Source organism: Salvelinus fontinalis, unplaced genomic scaffold (assembly GCF_029448725.1).
Source record: "Salvelinus fontinalis isolate EN_2023a unplaced genomic scaffold, ASM2944872v1 scaffold_0173, whole genome shotgun sequence".
Taxonomy (NCBI): Eukaryota; Metazoa; Chordata; class Actinopteri; order Salmoniformes; family Salmonidae; genus Salvelinus; species Salvelinus fontinalis.
This window is the reverse complement of record NW_026600382.1, coordinates 52,058-72,882: the sequence shown is the minus strand read 5'-3', so window position 1 is coordinate 72,882 and position 20,825 is coordinate 52,058. Positions and strand designations below refer to the sequence as shown.

At 43.2% G+C, this 20,825-nt stretch overlaps 1 protein-coding gene across 8 annotated transcripts in view; it reads left to right on the top strand.

The window, feature by feature from the left end:
* Positions 1-590: 590 nt before the first annotated feature.
* The window catches only part of grid2ipa (glutamate receptor, ionotropic, delta 2 (Grid2) interacting protein, a), a 57,577-nt gene continuing 37,342 nt past the window's right edge, over positions 591-20,825 (top strand). For 2 of the 8 annotated variants that reach the window (XM_055912487.1, XM_055912489.1), the window contains exons 1-6: positions 608-1,260; positions 2,752-2,799; positions 2,931-2,987; positions 4,089-4,342; positions 4,656-4,988; positions 5,168-5,322. In XM_055912487.1, the coding sequence (XP_055768462.1) occupies positions 1,179-1,260; positions 2,752-2,799; positions 2,931-2,987; positions 4,089-4,342; positions 4,656-4,988; positions 5,168-5,322 (929 nt within the window). In that variant the 5' untranslated portion in view covers positions 608-1,178. Of the gene's footprint in view, positions 1,261-2,751; positions 2,800-2,930; positions 2,988-4,088; positions 4,343-4,655; positions 4,989-5,167; positions 5,323-15,450; positions 16,921-20,825 lie in introns of those variants that run through there. The other 6 variants (XM_055912491.1, XM_055912486.1, XM_055912492.1 and 3 more) reach the window with 5 other exon arrangements.

Here is a 20,825-nt window from a genome sequence, read left to right as displayed (position 1 = left end):
GCCTGCTGCCTGCATCTCCCACTGGAAACACACTGATCACGAATCCATTGAGGTCAAGTCAGCCCCGGAGGAGTAAACACTTACCAATAGGAAATGGTTTCCTCAGGGCTCATACTGAGGGATACTGCCAAATTTCAAACTGACACCTCACCCCTACTCTTAGACACTAGATCTGAAAGGTTATATGTGTAAGCAATGTGATGGCTGGTCCACATAACCTATTACAGTGCATGGTGGAGTTATCACCAAAATGCTATCATTTCACATCTACGAGAGTACTATAACGGGTGATTTGAAATTGAACAGGTCTCTCACTTTCAGGTAGCCAGTTTGGAGGAGGTGCAAGCTTGACGTCAGTGTCTAACAGGGAACCAGGATTGCTCTCGTGCTGATCCTCAGCCAAGGTTCTGGAAGTTACCATCAGGTATAATAGACATTCACCAGCCTTGCTCCTTTTCCTCGCCTCAGGAATGTAAGGATGGTATGCTACCTGGAATGTGTTACCTTTAACCTGTTCCCTCAATCTCAAGTTTCCTACATGAACCTTGAGGAGCCATTGTGTGCCTACTGCCTATAGACTACAGTGCCTCAACACTGAGGTTGACACGCTCTAATCAGTGAGAAGTGTCCCTGGCTGGCTCTCCTCACTGTTTCTGGGTCAGTCCTCAGCCCTTAGAGAGGGCCCCATCTGAAAGAACCAGAGCGAGAGAGGGTAGGAGGAGAGTGAATGAGAAAGAGAGAGAGGCAGAGGTATTTATAGAAAAATGGGGCTTCGCGCTACCTTTTCTCGCGAAATAATCATTAGAGGACAAAGTGTCCCAGTTTTTGTATGGGCGCTCTGCGATAGCAGCTAGCTAGGGCTGTGGGCCGGCAGATTTTACCAGCGATGGGGAGCCTGACTTACAGACCGTCTCCTCTCTCTCCCAGCCTCCTTCTCCTCTTTTGCCCCATATCTCTGGTTCTTTGATCCGTGAAAGGGAGACATCAGCATACTTGTACGCTGATGTGACCTCCTGAGAGGGTTCGGGTTGTAGGTCTTGGTGGGGGTGCTGGAGCTGGGTACAGGAGCCAGAGAGAGGGTAAGGGTGTAACTGGGCACCAGAGACGGGGACTTTGGGCTGTTGACTGGACGTGTCCTCGCAAACCTTGACATCTCAGTAGACACCACCAGTGTCAAGATGAGGCGCTTTCTGAGCCGCAAAGGCCGCTTCTCGCTGCGCCAGAGCAAGTCTGGACCTCGCGGTGCCTCCAAAGATTTCTGTAAGTCTTTACTTTAATTCCTTTCATTATTCCTCTTATCTGCTTCATCCCTCTCTTCTGAAGAGAGGAGGAGAAGAGACAGAAGAGAACAAAAGGACAAAAGCTGTGTGTGTGTATCTAGGTCGCGGGCTTCAGAAGTATTTCAGATTTGGAGAAGAGAGAAGAAGGCCGTGGGAAATTTAATCTCGACGGCGGGGTTGCGTGTCCTGGTACATCGGAGAAAGAAATGTTTGATTTAACCAATGTACTTTCTCACAGGTCTAGATGTCCCAATTTATTTTGACACGTTACTTTAGACTTTGTTGTTTTATGACACAATACATGGAGACTTACAAAGTGAAATATAGAACGACGTGTTCTCACTGTGTTCTGAACTTTTATTCAGATAATCCGGGGCGCGTACATTTTCAGAACACCATCACTTTTTTATTTTCCCTGCAAAGTCCGTGTAGAACTATGGAATGATGCCACTGTTGACAGCTTTTCTCCATTGAAATGTCTCAAACTGATCTGACCATCCATTTCTTGTTCACTTTAAGAAATCCACATACAATAGGCAACCTTTACACATTGGTACTGAGTGAGAGAAAGAGAGAGTGTGTGTGCGTGAGTGTGTCTTCATGCACCCGTTTCTAAGAGAGAGATAGAGAGAGATACAGAAAGAGACAGAGGGAGAAAGAGAGTGTGTGTGTGTGTGTGTGTGTCTTCATGCACCCCTTCATAATGAGAGAAAGATTGCCACTTAAGTCATTGAATTTGCATAAACTGCCTGCTGTAGTCATGAAACCTATTAATCTTTTCATTAAACATTCATCCTCATAGGATCATCATATGGCCTATTAAATGAATAAGGCTGCGGCTGTAGACTCCAGTGTTAGGAGGTTAACAGTCTGGTACAGGAGAGAGTGAGGAGAATGAATGGGTACATCTCAATAATCTAAAGACGTTTCCTCCCCTTGTATCCAGCTTTCCTTCAACTGCACTGATCTGAAACAACTTGACAAGATAAAGCAAGTAATTTTGATAGGCCTCGATTTGCCACTTTGCCTTCAGCTATCGCGTCTGTTCAGATCAGTGCAGATGAGTGAGAGGAGACGAGGACAGGAAGCCATTTTGTGGTGTTGAGTGGCACCCGCTGACTGCAGTATGAGAATGAGGCCAGTGACCAGGGGAGGGCCAGCAGTTCAGAACAGAAAGATATGACAGACATAGGCTGAGTCCCAACAGTCTAAAACAGCATCATTCTGTTCTGTCCTTCATGATCACTGGTCTTAAAGCAAGTTGATCTGTAAAAACAATATGGTGGAAACGTATTCAGTTTGAACTGTTCTTGACGGAGAGGACAGGTGGGCTCAAAACTATGTGGTGCTAATATTTGATCTCTCTAAACATTGACTATATTCACTCTTCAAAATAAAAGTATATTCGTTATTGATTGTGTTATTTCTCATTGATTGCTATTATATAATAAAGTCAAGTTTTTTCCAATAGTTGATGTTCCACTCTCGAACCCTCCAAGCGGGGCGTTATACTATGGAGGTATGATAGTGTCTGTTAAAAAGTGATACCATTGTGTTCGACCATTGTGGATGTCCCTTAAGAGCAGAAAAACCTTCTCAACCCATTTCATTCTTGTGACGCTTCAGTCTCTGGTTCTCTCGCCCATTCAGATGATGCTTTCCGTCAACAAATGGGCTGTCCTCCAATGAATAATCCAATGAATATCAGTAAGACTTTTAAACTAGTTTCAAGTCCCAGATCTGGGTTCAAATACTTTTAGCGTTTGGTTTAGCCTGCCTGGGGTTCCAGATGGGTGGGGTTTGTAGTTTTGCAACTATTCCATTGGTTCCATTGTGCCAGGCAAGCTCAATCAAGCCCAGATAAAGTATTTCAACCCAGGTCAGTCAAGTAGAGCTACATTGTAGTAGTCTCTTCACTGCCACTTGTCTCCGCCTCTGAGACAAGCAACTGTGAAAAGAGACTACAATGTAGTTAAAGGTAGACTCAGCGATACAAATGTACCATTAGCAGATCGGGACGACTTCCAAAACATCAAAGAGCGCGAAGCAAGAGGCAAATCTCCTCCGCAGTTGTTGTCACGCAGCTATCATGTTGCAGGAGAGTGACGCAAACTCTCGTGAACATGTGCAGATGCTCTGTGGTGTGCATGCTCACAAGTGCAGCCTCTTGCATGGCACTCACTCTCCAGTATCTTTGGTTCTTCACACAGCTGCTCATATCGCTGAGTCTCCATTTAAATGGTATCATACTGTGACATTGCATGACATTGTTATTAAAATAATCTACACTCTTATGCCCCAAATACATCAAGGTACCCTGGTTTTACCTGGCTCTGTCTTCAGTGTGTTCAGGTCATCCCAGGTTATCAGACCCTGCTTTGGATCCCTGGTCCAGAGGCAGGTCTGACCATGGTCTTACCTGGGTCTCCACCAGTGTATTTGGGGAAACCTGGATTCTCATTATAGTCCCTGAATTCCCGCCACGCCTCCTACTGGTGTAAAACAAATAAGGACCCATGAGGTTTTACCATTCTATCACAGCAGGAGGCGTGCATGTGACTGGATCTATAATCTGGTATATTTGGGGATAGTATTTGAGAAAAGCATGGACTCTAGACCCTGGTAATAGCAGTGTTTGTGTTAGAAGTATCCTGGTCCCAGATCTGTTTGTGCTCTTGTCAACTACATTGCTGTCATTGCCAAGTCAAACATGTTCCATAAGGAGTTGTCAAGACAGCAGAAACAGACTGGCACCCAGGCTATGTATAACAGGCTTAAGTAACCAACCCAATCCTGACTACTCTCCAGACCTGACCCTCCCGGCTACCAATCAGAACTGGCCGGAGGAGTTTGGGTTCACTCTGGGGGGCGCGGGCCCCAGCTACATCCTGTCTGTGATTGAGGGCAGCAGTGCCTACCTGGCGGGCCTGCAGCCTGGGGACCAAGTGGTGGACATCGAGGGCCAGGAGGTGTCCTCTCTCAGCACCCAGGCCCTGGTGGCTCTGGCACAGACTCTGAAGACTGTACCCCCCAGCATCGGAGTGGTGTCACGCATAGAACAGGTCTGGAACAGTTGGGAAATCATTTAGGCTTCAGTGATGCAGATAGTGGACATTTGACCTCGGTTTTTCACTAGAGACATTTTTTAAAGACAGATAGGAGTTGGTTGTGACAGTGTTGTTGCATGTTACCTAAGCCTCAGTGTGATCACTACTACTGATCTGGAACTGTGAGCTGGGTAACACATAAGTCTAGGGCAAAATGACATGTACTTTCAAAACAATCTCCATTACTTTCCATGCAGATACTTATCAAATAGACAGTTTATTGGCTTCACATCTAATTTTAATCTGACTGTTGCTTCCCCTTCCCTAGATGGACATCAACCCAGGCCCTGACGGCCGTTTTGGCTTCACCATCGTGGGAGACTGCCCCCTCTTGGTGGATGACTGCCTGCCCAACTCCCCGGCGGGCCGCAGCGGCCTCCGGGCCGGCGACTACGTCATAGAGGTCAACGGGATCCCCGTCAAGCATCACGAAACGGCGGCGGCCATGATCAAGGTGGCACAGGGGCGCCCACTGCGTCTGGGTGTGCTCAGTATGAGACGGAGGATCAAGCGCCTCAGCCACAGTATGAGGGAGGTGTCACTGAGCGGGGATAGTGTCAGGCAGGACCGTGCACACAAGGCCCTGGAGTTTAACAAGAAGGTGTGTGGGTGGCAGGGGTGTGTGCCTGCATATTTGTCTTCTGTCTTTGCATCTGTCTCCATCTCTGTGTCTGTTTCTGTCTCCAACTCTGTCTCTGTCTGTGTCTCCGTCTGTGGAGGTCTCCAAACTCACAAGCCCACAGAGGTCAACAGGAAGTTGTGTTTATCTTCTTCTTGCAGGTGGAGGAGGTGCTTGGTGATGAGCCAGATATAAAGGAACAGCTGTTTGGTGTTCTGAAGCAGTACGCAGCCGAGCGGAACGTGGAGAACCTAGCTGAAGCCCTCCCAGACATCTTAATCAATGAGGACCATCAGCAGCTGATTGACAGCGTCAGGTACCAATCAGCTGATTTTAACACGCTGTCATGCCGCCTCTTTGTGGCATTGGGTCATGGTCGGGTCAGACAAGGGCCCGGTTTCCCGATAAGCTTACGAATATTTGAACAATGCATTGTTCCTAAAACGGCCAAAGTTGTCACATGCGTTTCCCAAAACACCACATAGAGAGCACGTTCACTAAGTGCGTCGCTAGAAAGAGAATGATTCCACAATACTGACGACGGATCAGCTCCTAGAGAGATATTGTCACCTATGGCTGCAAATATTGAGGCGATTTAGGCTATTCTAATACTTACCCTGTTGGGGGGGGGGGCTTGATCAACTCAAGGTGTCATTAAAAAAAAGCACCCCCTCCCCAACAGTTGAAAAGTATATGGCAAATAGAAATCAAAACTGGATGGTGTTTAGAGTAGGTGTTGAGGGGAGCTGAAGGGTGGGACTAAAAATAACAAGATAACTAATGTAAAATATGCCCGTAAAATGTATATAGGTTCAAATCTTTTTGTGAAACATCACAACACAGTTGAAAAATATATGGCAAATAGAATATAATATATGGCAAATAGAATATAATATATGGCAAATAGAAATCAAAACTGGAGGGTGTTTAGAGTAGGTGTTGAGGGGAGCTGAAGGGTGGGACTAAAAATAACAAGATAACTAATGTAAAATATGCCCGTAAAATGTATATAGGTTCAAATCTTTTTGTGAAACATCACAACACAGTTGAAAAATATATGGCAAATAGAATATAATATATGGCAAATAGAATATAATATATGGCAAATAGATCAAAATTGGATTCTGTTTAGAGATGGAGGGGTTGAGGGTAGCTGAAGGATGGGAATAAAAACAAACAAAAGATAACTAATGTAAAATATACTGTGTCTGTAAAATGTATATAGTATGAACTATATGAGCTGGAAGTAGAAGCATAAGTGTTGTCCATTAGTTTACTTAAATTAGGGGAGGGGTGGTAGGGTTAGGGGAAATAATAAAGGAAAATATATATTTTTAAAAATGTACCAGTCAAAAGCTTGGACACACCAGCTCATTCAAAACTATGAAATAACACATATGGAATCATGTAGTAACCAATAAAGTGTTTAACAAATCAAAATCTAATTTAGATTTTAGATTCTTCAAAGTAGCCACCCTTTCCCTTGATGACAGCTTTGCATCCTTTTGGCATTCTATCAACCAGCTTTACCTGGAATGCTTTTAAAACAGTCTTTAAGCAGTTCCACACATATGCTGAGCACTTGTTGGCTGCTTTTCCTTCAATCTGTGGTCCAACTCATCCCAAACCATCAGTCATATAGTTCTCTGAGTCACATCCTGTCATAGTGACTAGCGACTCTTCTCCCTGATGTTTTTTTTTATGGAGCTTCCAAGCATCACAAAGCACAAACACATTTGAGCACAACAGATTCAAACAAACGTCCTTATCACACCCACCCACCCATGGTAAAATATACAACAAAGACTAACAGTGACAGTATCATTGGTACACACTCATACACAGTGGTGGACAGATATTCAGTTACCAAGCTGATATAATCAGGACAGCATATTCATATTTTAGAGTGAGTGAACAGCCTTGGTGCCAGACCTGAGTTTGAAGATGCAGTTTGTGCTTGTATGTGTGTGATATGATTAGTGCTTTGATACTGGATATGTTTCATCAAGGTTGCTCCCAGGGAAGGCTCAGACATGTGACATGCTATGATGTCCATATACATACTGTATATAATGTTTATGATCTATGGTCAAATCTTAGTTTCATCACATGGTGTAGTATTCCTAATTGCCCTCAGGGGGACTAATACCGTTGTATTGAATTGAATGGAACCTGATTGAGTTGCACATTTTTATTTGTATGTTTTCATACTATTGTGAGAACATATGGAGCAGTTCTGGAAAACTGAATCCTTTGAGCAATACGAAATTCATCTCGTCCATTTAGATCGGTTCAGTTCAGCTCACCTGGATGACTTACTGTGCATTGGATCAGAACAATGGATTTTACCCACAGGGGAGATTTGAATGTTCATTGTAATGAATCATATTCAAGTGGTCTACCATTTGTGTTTTAGTGTTGTACTACACAGAAATGAGCTTGGGGAGAGTCGAATAGACCTTAGTGTGTTTAATGGACCAGGACCAGTAAGTGTGCTGATATAGGATTAGTTTAGCCTTTTAGATCGTATTGAATATAATTATATGGACAGGGCGGACCTGATTCTAGATCAGAACTCCTACTCAGAGATGCTTTATAAATACAGGCCCTGGCTGAGGTATTAATCGATATAGTAGTCTTGAACAACAATCGGTCTGCATTGGAGGAACAAGAGCAATTTAATTGCGTAACAATCAATATTTCATAGAAAAACTGCTTTCCTCATACTTTTTCCTCAGAATGGTGGCAGGAACAGAATCAGATATGTGGCGAAGCTCAATGACTGATCAGATGTCACCAGTGGGCTGTCTCGTGGTGAGGACTGTCTGTTTGAAATCCTCCTCAGGCTGGAGATGTTAGTTTGGTTTGCATACTCCATGGTAACATCCCAAATGGTGCCCTGTTCCCTATAACGTGCACTATTTTAGACCAGGCTCTTCTCTAAACTAGTGCACTATGTAGGTAAGAGGATGGCATTTAGGGACGCAGACCATTTATCCCTCCGGTACAGAGGAAAACTGTCAAAGTCCCCAGGGAATATCACGTTTCTTTCTTCTCAGCATTGATAGCGAAGTAGAAAATGAACACTTTTGTGTGCGCAGGCACTTTCTGTGTCTGAGAGACTTATACACACACACACATATTCTGCATCTCATTGTTGATTATGATCGTTTTTTCAGTCCCTTTATCCAGCTCTTAGCTTCTCTGCAGGCACTTTGCTGTTGGTGGTAGAGAGATGCACACACAGTCACACTCACATCTGCTGCATCTGCACACTGCAGTGACAGGCTTGGACACACACACACATACACACACACATAGTTTCTTCCTCTGGTTTGGATTTCTGAACCCTGCAGAAAGCGATGCTGCTGCTGATGACCTGCTTCAGGTGAGTACTGCCGCCTGGTGATCTGAGTGATGTCAGTACTGTGATTTGGGCAGGTGTTGTGAAATAGACAGTTATGCAGGTGTTGTGTACTCCATAAGATACAGTAAAGGCGCGGCAGGTAGCCTAGCGGTTAGAGCATTGGGCCAGTAACCGAAAGGTTGCTGGTTCGAAAACCTGAGCCGACAAGGTGAAAATCTGTCTATGTGCCCTTGAGCAAGGCACTTTACACTAATTTGATCCAGGGGCGCTGTATTATTATTAGTGACCCTGTTAAACACATTTCACTGTATCTGTCTAGTGTATGTGACAATAAAACTTATATTTATTTTTATAGTGTGGGAAGGAATTTGGTTTGTTTGACTAAGCCTTTGGCCAGTTTGATTAGTTTTGTGTTCCTCTCATCTTCCTGTACTTGATAATGCCCTGAGGCCAGTTGTGATGGTGAAATGTCATAGAGTTTGGAGTTTAGAAGATTGCTGCTATTTGTCAACAACTGTACTAATGATGGTTGGTAGACAGGACTGTTTTGTCAGAACGCAATGGTACTAATACTTAGTTGATAGCTACCGTAGGCTACCAACGGTGGGGGTTCCAGTTTACGTATTATCAATTGTCAAAATAAATGAATGTCCTGGCTTCTCAATGGGCGTTGTTTGTTGCTTTCTCCTTCTTATAAATTGTGTGCAGTGACGATGAGTTTCTCTCACCATCAAGGAATATTCCTAGCTCGCTCTCCCCCCTCCAAAAACAGAAGGCTCATATTATTATTGCATAACCAGTGTTGAATGGAGACTGGAGAGAGTTTAGTCTGCTCCCTCCCTCAGTGGGAGGGGAGGTAAGAGGTAATGTAAAATAATGTGACAGATGTGATAATGGGAGAAGATAATGTAATTTGGGTCTCATTTGTATCTGTCACAGCAAAATCTTACTCCCAAAGACTTCTCTCTTCTCTGCTCTCATCAGGGGCGTTTTGTAGGATTTGAAGACATTTGGGGCTTAGCCCAAAGCCAGTAGGGGTGTCCGGAAGCATTCTCCCCCAGCCAAAAAAAAGAAAGGAATTTCAACAGCTAAATGCATTAATTTGGTGCACTTTGAGATGAACATTGAGAGATTAGAACATTGAGAGATTTGTATTTATTATGGATCCCCATTATGGATCCCCTGGACCCAAGGCAGCAGCTACTCTTTCTTGGGTCCAGCAACAGGTAACTTGCACCTTCCCACCTCCCACAGCAGACACTGCCAGTACTCAATTGCAAATCTACTGTCTCTACTCTGGAACACTCTCTACTCTCTTCTCTGGACCAAATACATCTACAATGTATTGCCAAAACCTCCATATAACTCAACAACTTCAAACAGAATCTGGCCTGTCCAATGAGCCAAACTGATTAAAGAATCCCACAGTACCCAATCTCACTCCCTCACTCATACACACACACATGCATGCACGCACGCACGCACGCTGTGCAGTAATTAGAATCCATAGAGCAACTTTAAGTGATACAGTCCACTGTGTGCTCACCCCTCCTCTGCCTCTCGTCTGCCCTCTTCTGTTGCTGTATCTTAGTATTTTATGTTCCTGTGTCTTGTCTACCCTCTTCTCTTTTCCTGTCCTGGTTGTAAAAAATGTTTTAATAGTAATTTCAGTGGCTTTTTCACCTAACCTGCAAATTCTTTGTAACCATGTTTTATGTTTTCATTGTCAGTATTTCACCTGTTTTAATTTGTGCAAATAAATAATCTACAAGCAGCTTGAAGTGATACAGTCTACTGTGTGCTCAACCCACCTCTGTTCTCGCTCCATCTGCGCTCTTCTGTCACTTAACCTCTCTAGGGTACGTGAGACCGTAGCGTCCCACCTCTACAACAACCAGTGAAACTACAGGGCGCCAAATTCAAAACAACAGAAATCCTATAATTAAAATTCCTCAAACATACATGTATTTAACACCAATTTAAAGATACACGTGTTGTAAATCCAGCCACAGTGTCCGATTTCAAAAAGGCTTTACAACGAAAGCAAACCAAACGATTATGTTAGGTGAGTGCCTACTCACAGAATAACACAGCCATTTTTCCAGCCAAAGAGAGGAGTCACAAAAAGCAGAAATAGAGATAAAATTAATCACTAACCTTTGATGATCTTCATCAGATGATACTCATAGGACTTCATGTTACACAACACATGTATGTTTTGTTTGGTAAAGTTCATATTTATATCCAAAAATCTGAGTTTACATTGACGTGTTACGTTCAGAAGTTCCAAAACATCCTTTGTCTTTGCAAAGAGCCACATCAATTTACAGGAATACTCATAATAAACATTGCTAAAAGATACAACTGTTATGCATGGAATTTTAGATGCACTTCTCCTTAATGCAACCGCTGTGTTCTTAATGCAACCGCTGCCCCCTACCCCAAAGAAGTTAAAGATGCTGAGCACTAATGCTAGCTTACTAGCATTAGCCAACCCTTATGTTGAGGGAGACTAGCTAATTAGCTACCATCAACCCTGCACAAACCTGTGTCTAACTCAGCTGCTGATGCTGAACTTTGACTTTCTGGCTGTTCTGCCCCCTCCACATCATTCATAAATTCATAATTTAACGACTGACTCATTATGAATTTGGGGCACCACGGAAGAGGTTGTTTAAAGAGTTACCATCTCCTGAATTAAACTCCATAGGGTATTACATCGATAAACAGTCATCTTATTAATCATTACCTCGTATCATATCATCATTCTGAAGAGTCGTAACCTCATGCATCTGCAAAAAACCCAGCCTTACTCATGATTCAGTACTACACAAATTGGTTTCATTATTTATTTACTAGCTAACTAAATAATAACACAAAATAAACTTACACACAATACGGCTTTTACACAACGACATGGAGAAGGAGAGAGGTAAAGACACTTATCGTCAATACATTTTCAGAACTATTCTCACAGTAATCATATATTTTCCACATGAACCGCCACCCGTTTGGAATAAGAAATCATGAATGTATTTACGTATGGGTGCCTTTGTTCATCGTGTTGTCCTGAACAGAACTACAGAGTTCACTCTGTTCCATTCGCTCCTGAAGCTGCTTATTTGAAGATAAGAGCCAGCCGTGCCGATGGTTCCAGTGGGGTGATGAGAGTAGCGTACTACGGTGATTTGACAAGAGTAGGAGGATGGTTTGAAGAGTTCGAGATATTTGACTCAGCTAATCAGCTGTACCAGTGATTGTCTGAGAGGGGAGTTTGTTTTCCTCTTCGTGTTGATAGTCAGGATTTGGACACGATGGACATGAGCTGCAGCTTGCCGTCTCTCTGGTCTAAAGGAAGGTGAGTTTATTTCATCACCTCTTGTTGAGGTTCAAAGTTCCAACCATTTCAAACATGTAGCTACTGCCTCAATTTTCCTGGTCTAATGTTAATTTCTGTGGGCAATCCTTTTATGCACTCTCGTCAAAAGGGGATTGTTCCCTCAGTCTGACACGCTCTCCGACCTCACTCGGGACATGGCTACTTACTTATGCACAGTTTATAGGAGATAGATTCTCTCATACCTCCGAACACACACATTCCTATCTTAACAAAAATACTTTCATATTTTTTCATATTATATGCACAACATTTTTTATACCAGTTTTAATGAAAGTCTTCTTCTACTTAAATTTACGACAGGGCGTGAGGTGTCAAAACCCCCACCAGCTCTCTCCTCCCCTCTCCTGTGGGTGAGATAAGGTCTGGTTATTGTCAACCACTGCCAAGCTGATCTGACCCATTGTGATCCTCACAGGACAGTCATGACAACATTGACATCTAACTGGTGCTGTGGGGGGGGGGGGGTGTCTAAGCACGAGTGCGGTCCACTGCATTGAGAAATCTTGACCAATCACTGCAGGCTCTGTGTCACTCTAGGTACTTTTTGCAGTGCCTGATACTGTCTAGCGCAGTATATTGTATTGTTTATTTTTTTTATTAAAATCTGCCAGTAAAACCTTTCTTACATGTTTTTATACTGCATAACGCAAGTGATGTGTAGTTATGGAAACTCATATCAGACTGAAATGAAACTAACATATTTTCACATTTTTGGGCTGGACCAAAACATTAAGTGTTAGGGAATAATGACGCCACTGACTCTCATTGCCCATAATCCCCTTATTCCATTAGGTGTTTGTCAGAGAGCTGTGACCCAGTCTGTAATTGGCAGACACAGACCTGGGCAGGCACAGACCTGGGCAGGCACAGACCTGGGCAGGCACAGACCTGGGCAGATACAGGCCTGGGCAGACACAGACCTGGGCAGACACTGGCCTGGGCAGACACAGGCCTGGGCAGACACAGACCTGGGCAGACACAGACCTGGGCAGACACAGACCTGGGCAGACAGGCCTGGGCAGACACAGGCCTGGGTAGACACAGACCTGGGCAGACACAGACCTGGGCAGACACAGACCAGGGCAGACACAGGCCTGGGCAGACACAGACCTGGGTAGACACAGACCTGGGCAGACACAGACCAGGGCAGACACAGACCTGGGTAGACACAGACCTGGGCAGACACAGACCTGGGCAGACACAGACCAGGGCAGACACAGACCTGGGTAGACACAGACCTGGGCAGACACAGACCTGGGCAGACACAGACCAGGGCAGACACAAACCTGGGCAGACACAGACCTGGGCAGACACAGACCTGGGTAGACACAGACCTGGGCAGACACAGACCTGGGCAGACACAGACCAGGGCAGACACAAACCCGGGCAGACACAGACCTGGGCAGACACAGACCTGGGTAGACACAGACCTGGGCAGACACAGACCTGGGCAGACACAGACCAGGGCAGACACAGACCTGGGTAGACACAGACCTGGGCAGACACAGACCTGGGCAGACACAGACCAGGGCAGACACAGACCAGGGCAGACACAGACCTGGGTAGACACAGTCTTGTTCACTGTCTTGTCGTGATATAATCAGTACTTTTCCTGTGTTTGTGACTCTGTCTGCACTCTGTAAGATTTACTGGTTGTTGTTAACCAGACAGATGGAATATAACATTGGATTTTTACCTTAAAAAGGGACAAGAAAATGTGATTGATTTTGTTTGGTTGACAACTAAAATGTGTGCTTGTCACACCCTGATCTGTTACACCTGTCCTTGTTATTGTCTCCAACCCCTCCAGGTGTTGCTTGTTTTCCCTCCAAAAAATTACCTCTCCTCCTCCTTACCTCTCCTCTCCTCGGCTTTTGAACTCCTCCAGGGGAACACCATTTTTTCCCAAGTTGGACCTTCGGAATGCCTACCACCTGGTTTGGATACGCGAAGGGGATGAGGGGAAGACAGCCTTCAACACAGCCAGCGGACATTATGAGTATCAGGTCATGCCGTTTGGACTTATCATCGCCCCTGCTGTCTTTCAGGCTCTGGTAAACGATGTGCTCCGGGACATGCTCAACTTTTTGGTGTTCGTCTACCTTGACGACATCCTGTTTTTTTTCCCGATCTGCCCAAGAACATGTTCTTCACGTCAGGCAGGTCCTTCAGCGCCTCCTGGAGAACCAGCTGTTCGTGAAAGCCGGAAGTGTGTGTTCCACCGCTCTACAATCACTTTTCTGGGATATGTCATTGCTGAGGGTAATGTCCAGATGGATCCTGTAAAGGTGAAAGCAGTGGTGGATTGGCCTCAACCTACATCCAGGGTGCAGTTGCAACATTTCCTATGATTTGCAAACTTCTACCGCCGTTTCATTTGGGGTTACATTACCCTGGCAGCCCCCCTCTCGGCCCTCACTTCTCCCAAAGTACCGTTCAAATGGTCTCTTGCTGTCAACAAAGCCTTTGTGGACCTGAAGCATCGGTTCACAACAGCACCCATCCTCATCCATCTGGACCCGCCGCGTCAATTTGTGGTGGGGGTACTGTCACACCCTGATCTGTTTCTCCTGTCCTTGTTATTGTCTCCACCCCCCCAGGTGTCGCTTATTTTCCCCAGTGTATTTATCCCTGTGTTTCCTGTCTCTCTGTGCCAGTGTATTTATCCCTGTGTTTCCTGTCTCTATGTACCAGTGTATTTATCCCTGTGTTTCCTGTCTCTCTATGCCAGTTCTTCTTGTATGTTTCAAGTCAACCAGCGTTTTTTCCCGTACTCCTGCCTTTGCTATTCTCCTTTTTCTAGTCCTCCCGGTTTAGACCCTTTCCTGTTCTGGACTCTGTACCCGCCTGCCTGACCATTCTGCCTGCCTTTACCTCGAGCCTGTCTGCCACTCTGTACCTCCTGGACTCTGTACCCGCCTGCCTGACCATTCTGCCTGCCTTTACCTCGAGCCTGTCTGCCACTCTGTACCTCCTGGACTCTGTACCTGCCTGCCTGACCATTCTGCCTGCCTTTACCTCAAGCCTGTCTGCCACTCTGTACCGCCTGGACTCTGTACCTGCCTGCCTGACCATTCTGCCTGCCTTTACCTCAAGCCTGTCTGCCACTCTGTACCTCCTGGACTCTGAACTGGTTTTGACATTTTACCTGTCCACGATCATTCTCTTGCCTTTTCCTTTTTGGATTATTAAATAGCTTAAACTCCAACCATCTGCCTCCTGTGTCTGCATCTGGGTCTAGCCTTGTGTCATGATAGTGCTTTTGAACTGTACTTTGCACAGGTTTGAGTTCACATGGCATCGTACTACAGCATCCAGTTTGTTGTGAAACAGTTTTGCTCAGTTTTGAGGAGATTGAGGTCCTGATTGATGTAAATGGTTGCTGATGAGGTTCAGTCTCTGGAATATAGTCTAAAACCCTGCAGCTCCTGCTGTTGCCATTTGGACTAATGTAGATTGTTCTGTGTTGCTTGCTGTACTTTATTGTTTTCATCCCTCTGACCTTTGCTGGGCAGTGATGGGCTAGATTTGACTAACATATGCATCTCCACTAGCCTCGTATGAACCCTTCTAATCTCGCAAGCTCACATTCGGTTTCGCTACACGGATACATATAGTATCTGTGTAACGAAACTGAATGTGAGATCGCAGGATCAGAATGGTTCGTACGAGGCTACATCTTCACTGCCTCCCTACATAGATTACCATGTGAGAACAGCAGCGTGTGCGTCACACCTCCACACTGTCTCCGTCCCTCTCATCAATATTAACTCTCGGTTTATAATGGGTGGACCCAGATGATCTGTCACTGGGTGTTTTCACAGACTTTATTATCTCTCTCTCTCTCTCTCTCTCTCTTTCATTATCTTTCCTCTTCTCTCTTTGATTATCACTGCCTTGGTGTGCACTTGCCCTGTGGATTCAAAGGTGAAGTCACTGTCTTCTCCAGCTTCTTCTAAACTTGACCAGCTAGCTTGTGCCTCTGTCCCAGCCAGTCCCAGCCAATCTACCCACCTCTCCCTGCGGATGTGTTCTATTTTTAAGCAGCCTACTTCCTTTAATAAATTCTCTCTTAAATTTCTGGCGCAGTCGCCAGCAGAACTTCTTAAACTGACGAACAACCCATGGGTTAGCAAGTGCTGGAACATTTTAATGTTCTGCAAAACATACTGTATAGTGATATGGGTGACAAGTGTCACCCATAACAAACGATGCAGCTTTGGAGAAGAGCGTACAGTGCGGTATGTCCTGCAATGTTATGTGGTAGTTATTTGACATTATGTGGGCAAATTGTAAGTTGAAAGTCAGAAAATATTGGAGCATTGTTTATACGTCTCGTTAACTAGAGAGTTACAGAGACGTTTTATTGCTGCATGTCCTCTCTAATAGTGTGGGTAAAGTTGGTATAGTGTTTAAAGAGTCCCCTGTGAGTAGGTTTTCTGGGGGAGATTCCACCGCTGTGCTGTTCGCAACTGTTGTTGCAATTGATATGTGATTCTCTGCTTCATATAATAGACCTCAATCCTTCTCTATCCATTCCAATACGTAATTTGCTCATCAGTGGATCTTACAGTCTGTGCTGACCTGCCTCTGTAACTCATGCGGGACTCGTCTCTCCTCTCTCCCTACTCACCCGTTCCTCCCTCCGTCCTCTGAGAGACTAGACGACTAAGTCTCTTCCATTCTTACTTTGGGTGACGCCTTGGTCACACATGAGCATTTTGGAATTGAGTGGTTGCCATGACCACCCCTGGGTGACCCAGTAGACAAGGAAAAGGGAGAGGAGGTGGAGAGGAGTGAAACAAAGAGAGGCGTATCATCTGACGCTGTCCTGAGGATGTTTTTGTAGGGTTTGAGATTTTTGAGAGAGAGAGCCACGCTTTTTATTCTTCTCTTACTTCATCTCTCTCTTTTTTGGGCGGCTGGCTTCCTACCCTGCAGCAAGCTCACCTTCTTCCTCTTCTCCTGTCTTTCTCCCCGCTGTTTCTCCTTGAGAGTTATTTTCTTTATTTAAACCACATGAGGACTAATTACTCTTGTTAAGGACGAGGAGACGCCTACTTACCTTCTTGTTCAGAGCTCTTTCACAACTTCCTGGTACCCTGAAGAGGCATGGGGAGGGATAGGAGCATCTCCCGCCACTTTCGGTACAGTGCTCTGTGTGCTTTCCTCTTAGTTGTGCTCTTAGCTTGTTTAGCTCTGAGTTGACGAGTATTTGTTGATCTTGTTATTACTAAAGCTTGGACATGAGAGTTGCTGTGATTTCTCTGTTGTCAAAACCTTTTGCCTTATTGTGAAAATAGCATCATCTAAGAATGTGTGCACTTGGCTTACAATACTGTTTCTATTGCTTGAAGTCCATATTAAAGTTTGATATTATTCCGTTTGCAATTATTGAAACACTTGTATGTGTAATAGTTAAAATCTCCCTGTACCTTATAATGTTGACTGTAGATTGACCTATTTTTCACTGTGTTATGCTAAAGGTATGCTAATGCTAAAGGTATTACAAGATACGGCACCCCATTACTTTGTGCATTTATAGTTGCTGTGTCTAAGCTCTCCTTTCTCTACCTTGGTAGGCTACAGTAACAGCCTACTACACATCGGCATATGAATCGGATTTATCATCTCTCCTAACTGGGTCTCACAGGAGATAATTGACATTGTTCTTCCTTAATACGTTTCCCACATTCTGGTTGTCATTTATCCCTGAGAGTGGCGCGTCCTTGATCCACTCCTCCTCCATCTTTAGTTATAGATAGACACGACCTGCTTTTAATTGAGGGCATAACGAGGCCTTCATCACAGAGGCCTACATCCCTACTCAACATGGAAGAATCATTTAAGTTTCCTTTAACTTTGGTTCAGGGCAGAAAGGTCTGATGCTGTGTTGGTTCACCTATCCAAAGGTTTCAGACCCTGTGCACAATACGTTGGGTCTAGGTAGGACAGTGCTTGGGAGTGGGACCTGGGCCTATAGTGTGGATTGGATTTCGTTTTTTTCTAAGTTTCTCAATCTCCATTTTGTCTTAAGTGACCTCTCAATAAAAGCTGAAAGGCCTACATAGCCTAACCCTAGCCTTTTGAAATAGATGACATGACTAGCTGGAATTACAGCATGTAGGCCTAGCACAACGTGGCCTATAAAAATAACTTATTTCTCTCTCTATTTCTTCCTTTCTCTCTGCCTCTCTTTCTGTCTCTATGGTAGGCATAGTCTGTTTACTTGTTAAATTCAGGTGCATGGCTCTGAAGAGTTGTGGCAGGGATACAGAAAGAGCTAAGTACTTTTGAGTTTTGTGCTATTCATAGGTTGTGGAAATAATTAGAATAAGAATAATTATATTGCTGAAATCAATGTGCTTATTACTGTGTTATGTAACCCAGAACTAAAATCTCACTTAATTTGGTCAGATATTGTCCACAAGATCAGTAGTTTCTCTGTAGTGCTCAGCCTCTTTTTAAAATTTTATTTTGTATCTTTTTTTGGTAACTATATATAAACATACACATATGCATAAAAATGCGCATATGTACATACACATACCTACTTTACTTTAAAAGAAAACATGAATCATCAGCGTACAATGACATCTTAGTTTTTAAGCCACTGATTTCTAATCTTAATATTATTGTTTGATATAATTTTAACAGCTAGCATTTCGATGGCAACAATAAATAGATATGCCGATAGTAGACAACCTTGTTTTACTCCTCTAGATAGTTTAAAACTTTCTGAGATGTAGCCATTATTTACTATTTTACACCTTGGGTTACTATACAGAACTTTAACCCATTTTATAAGAGATTACCCAAAATTGAAATATTCTAGACATTTATATATAAACTCCAGTCGTACTTTATCAAAAGCCTTTTCAAAATCAGTTATGAAAACTAGGTCTGGTGTCCCCAATATTTCATAGTATTCTATTGTTTCCAGTACTTGTCTTATATTTTCTCCAATGTATCGTCCATGTAAAAAACCTGTCTGATTAGGATGAATAATATCTGACAATACTTTTTTAATTCTATGCGCCAAGCATTTTGCTAGGATTTTTACATCACAACACTGAAGTGTAAGAGGTCTCCAATTTTTTTAATGGACTGGATCTTTCTATATATAACTTGGGTCTTGTTTCAGTAATAATGATAGCAGACCTTCTTGTTGCGTGTCTGATAATCTACCATTTATAAAGGAGTGGTTAAAACATGCTAATAATGGTCCTCTGAGTATATCAAAAAAGGTTTTGTATACTTCCACTGGTATGCCATCCAGCTCTGGAGTTTTCCCAGCCTTAAAGGCTTTAAATGCAACAAGAAGTTCCTCCTCCGTAATTTGGCCTTCACATGAGTCTTTCTGTACAGATGTTCATTTTACATTATTATTAGGAAAAAAATTCACACAATTAGTTTCAGTTAGTGGAGACGGAGGAACACTGAAATGAAAACATATTCTTAAAGTACTTTACTTCCTCCTTCAAAATATAATTTGGTGAATCATGCTTGACTCCATCATTTGTAACAAGTTTCAATACATTTTTTTGGTAGCATTGCTATATTGAAGATTAAAAAATTATTTGGTGCATTTTTCCCCATATTCCATCCAGTTCGCTTTATTTTTATAATATATTACACTGGATCTTTCTTGAATAAGTTCCTCCATTTCTTTTTGTTTTTCCTCTAACTTATTCTGTGCCTCTATGGTACAATTTTTATTGCTATCTAACTGTACTGTTAGTCCTTCAATTTCCTTTGTTAAAATGGACTCTTTTGATCTAAATTGCTTTTGTTTTATAGAGGAGTATTGAATTGCATGGCCTCTAAAGGCACATTTAAATGTGTCCCATACAATAAGGGGATTTGTTGTACCTATGTTGTCTGAAAAAGTCAGTTGTAAATTCGTCTGTCCTAGTTCTAAACAATTTATCATCTAGTAGGCTTTGATTAAGTTTCCAAAATCCTCACCCACGTGGAAATTCTGTAAGAGTAATATATATGCCAATTATGTGATGATCCGATCACATTCTGTCCCCTATCAACACTTTTTAAAACTTTGGTGCCAGAGAGAATGGCATAAGAATGTAGTCAAGACGACTAGCTTGATTAAGCCTCTGCCATGTATATCTCACTAGGTCAGGGTATTTAAGTCTCCATATATCCACTAATTCCAATATATCCATGACTTTCATGCCTGAGGGTGATAGTTTGTAGTGTGATTTCCTTTCTGGTCCATAGAGGTATTTAAGACCGTATTAACATCTCCCACTATAATAATAGTCTAGTGTTGCTTGTAGGGTTGATCAATTCTTATATATATTTTCAAAGAAGCTTGGATCATCATTATTTGGACCGTATAGGTTAATTAGCCATATCTGTTTATTGTCCAATAACATATTAAAAATAATCCATCTCCCTTGATGATCTGTTTGGACAATTTGCACATTTGGATCAAAATTACTGTTAATTAAAACCATCATCCCTTTTGAATTTCTTTGCCCATGGGAGAAATATATTTCACCCCCCAGTCCTTTTTCCACAAAACTTAATCTAAAATTGTTGAATGAGTTTCCTGTAAACAATAGATATTATATTCCTTCTCTTTTGGCCAGGAAATTACTGATCGTCTTTTCTTATTATCTGCTAAGCCATTACAATTGTTACTGGCTATACTTATTTCACCACTTACCATAATGAGACACAACTTTCAATTCTATTTATCCAATTATATGTTTGTAAACCTACCATTAAAAAGTAGCATGATGATTGAGTGTCTATATAGCTGTACCTTGATATTTGCATTGCTACTAAGTCCGGACCTCTGGCAGTCTCTATGGGGGTGCCACAGGGTTCAATCCTCGGGCCGACTCTCTTCTCTGTATACATCAAGGATGTTGCTCTTGCTGCTGATGATTCTCTGATACACCTCTACGCAGACGACACCATTCTGTATACTTCTGGCCCCTTTTTGGACACTGTGTTAACTAACCTCCAGACGAGCTTCAATGCCATACAACTCTCCTTCCGAGGCCTCCAACTGCTCTTAAACGCA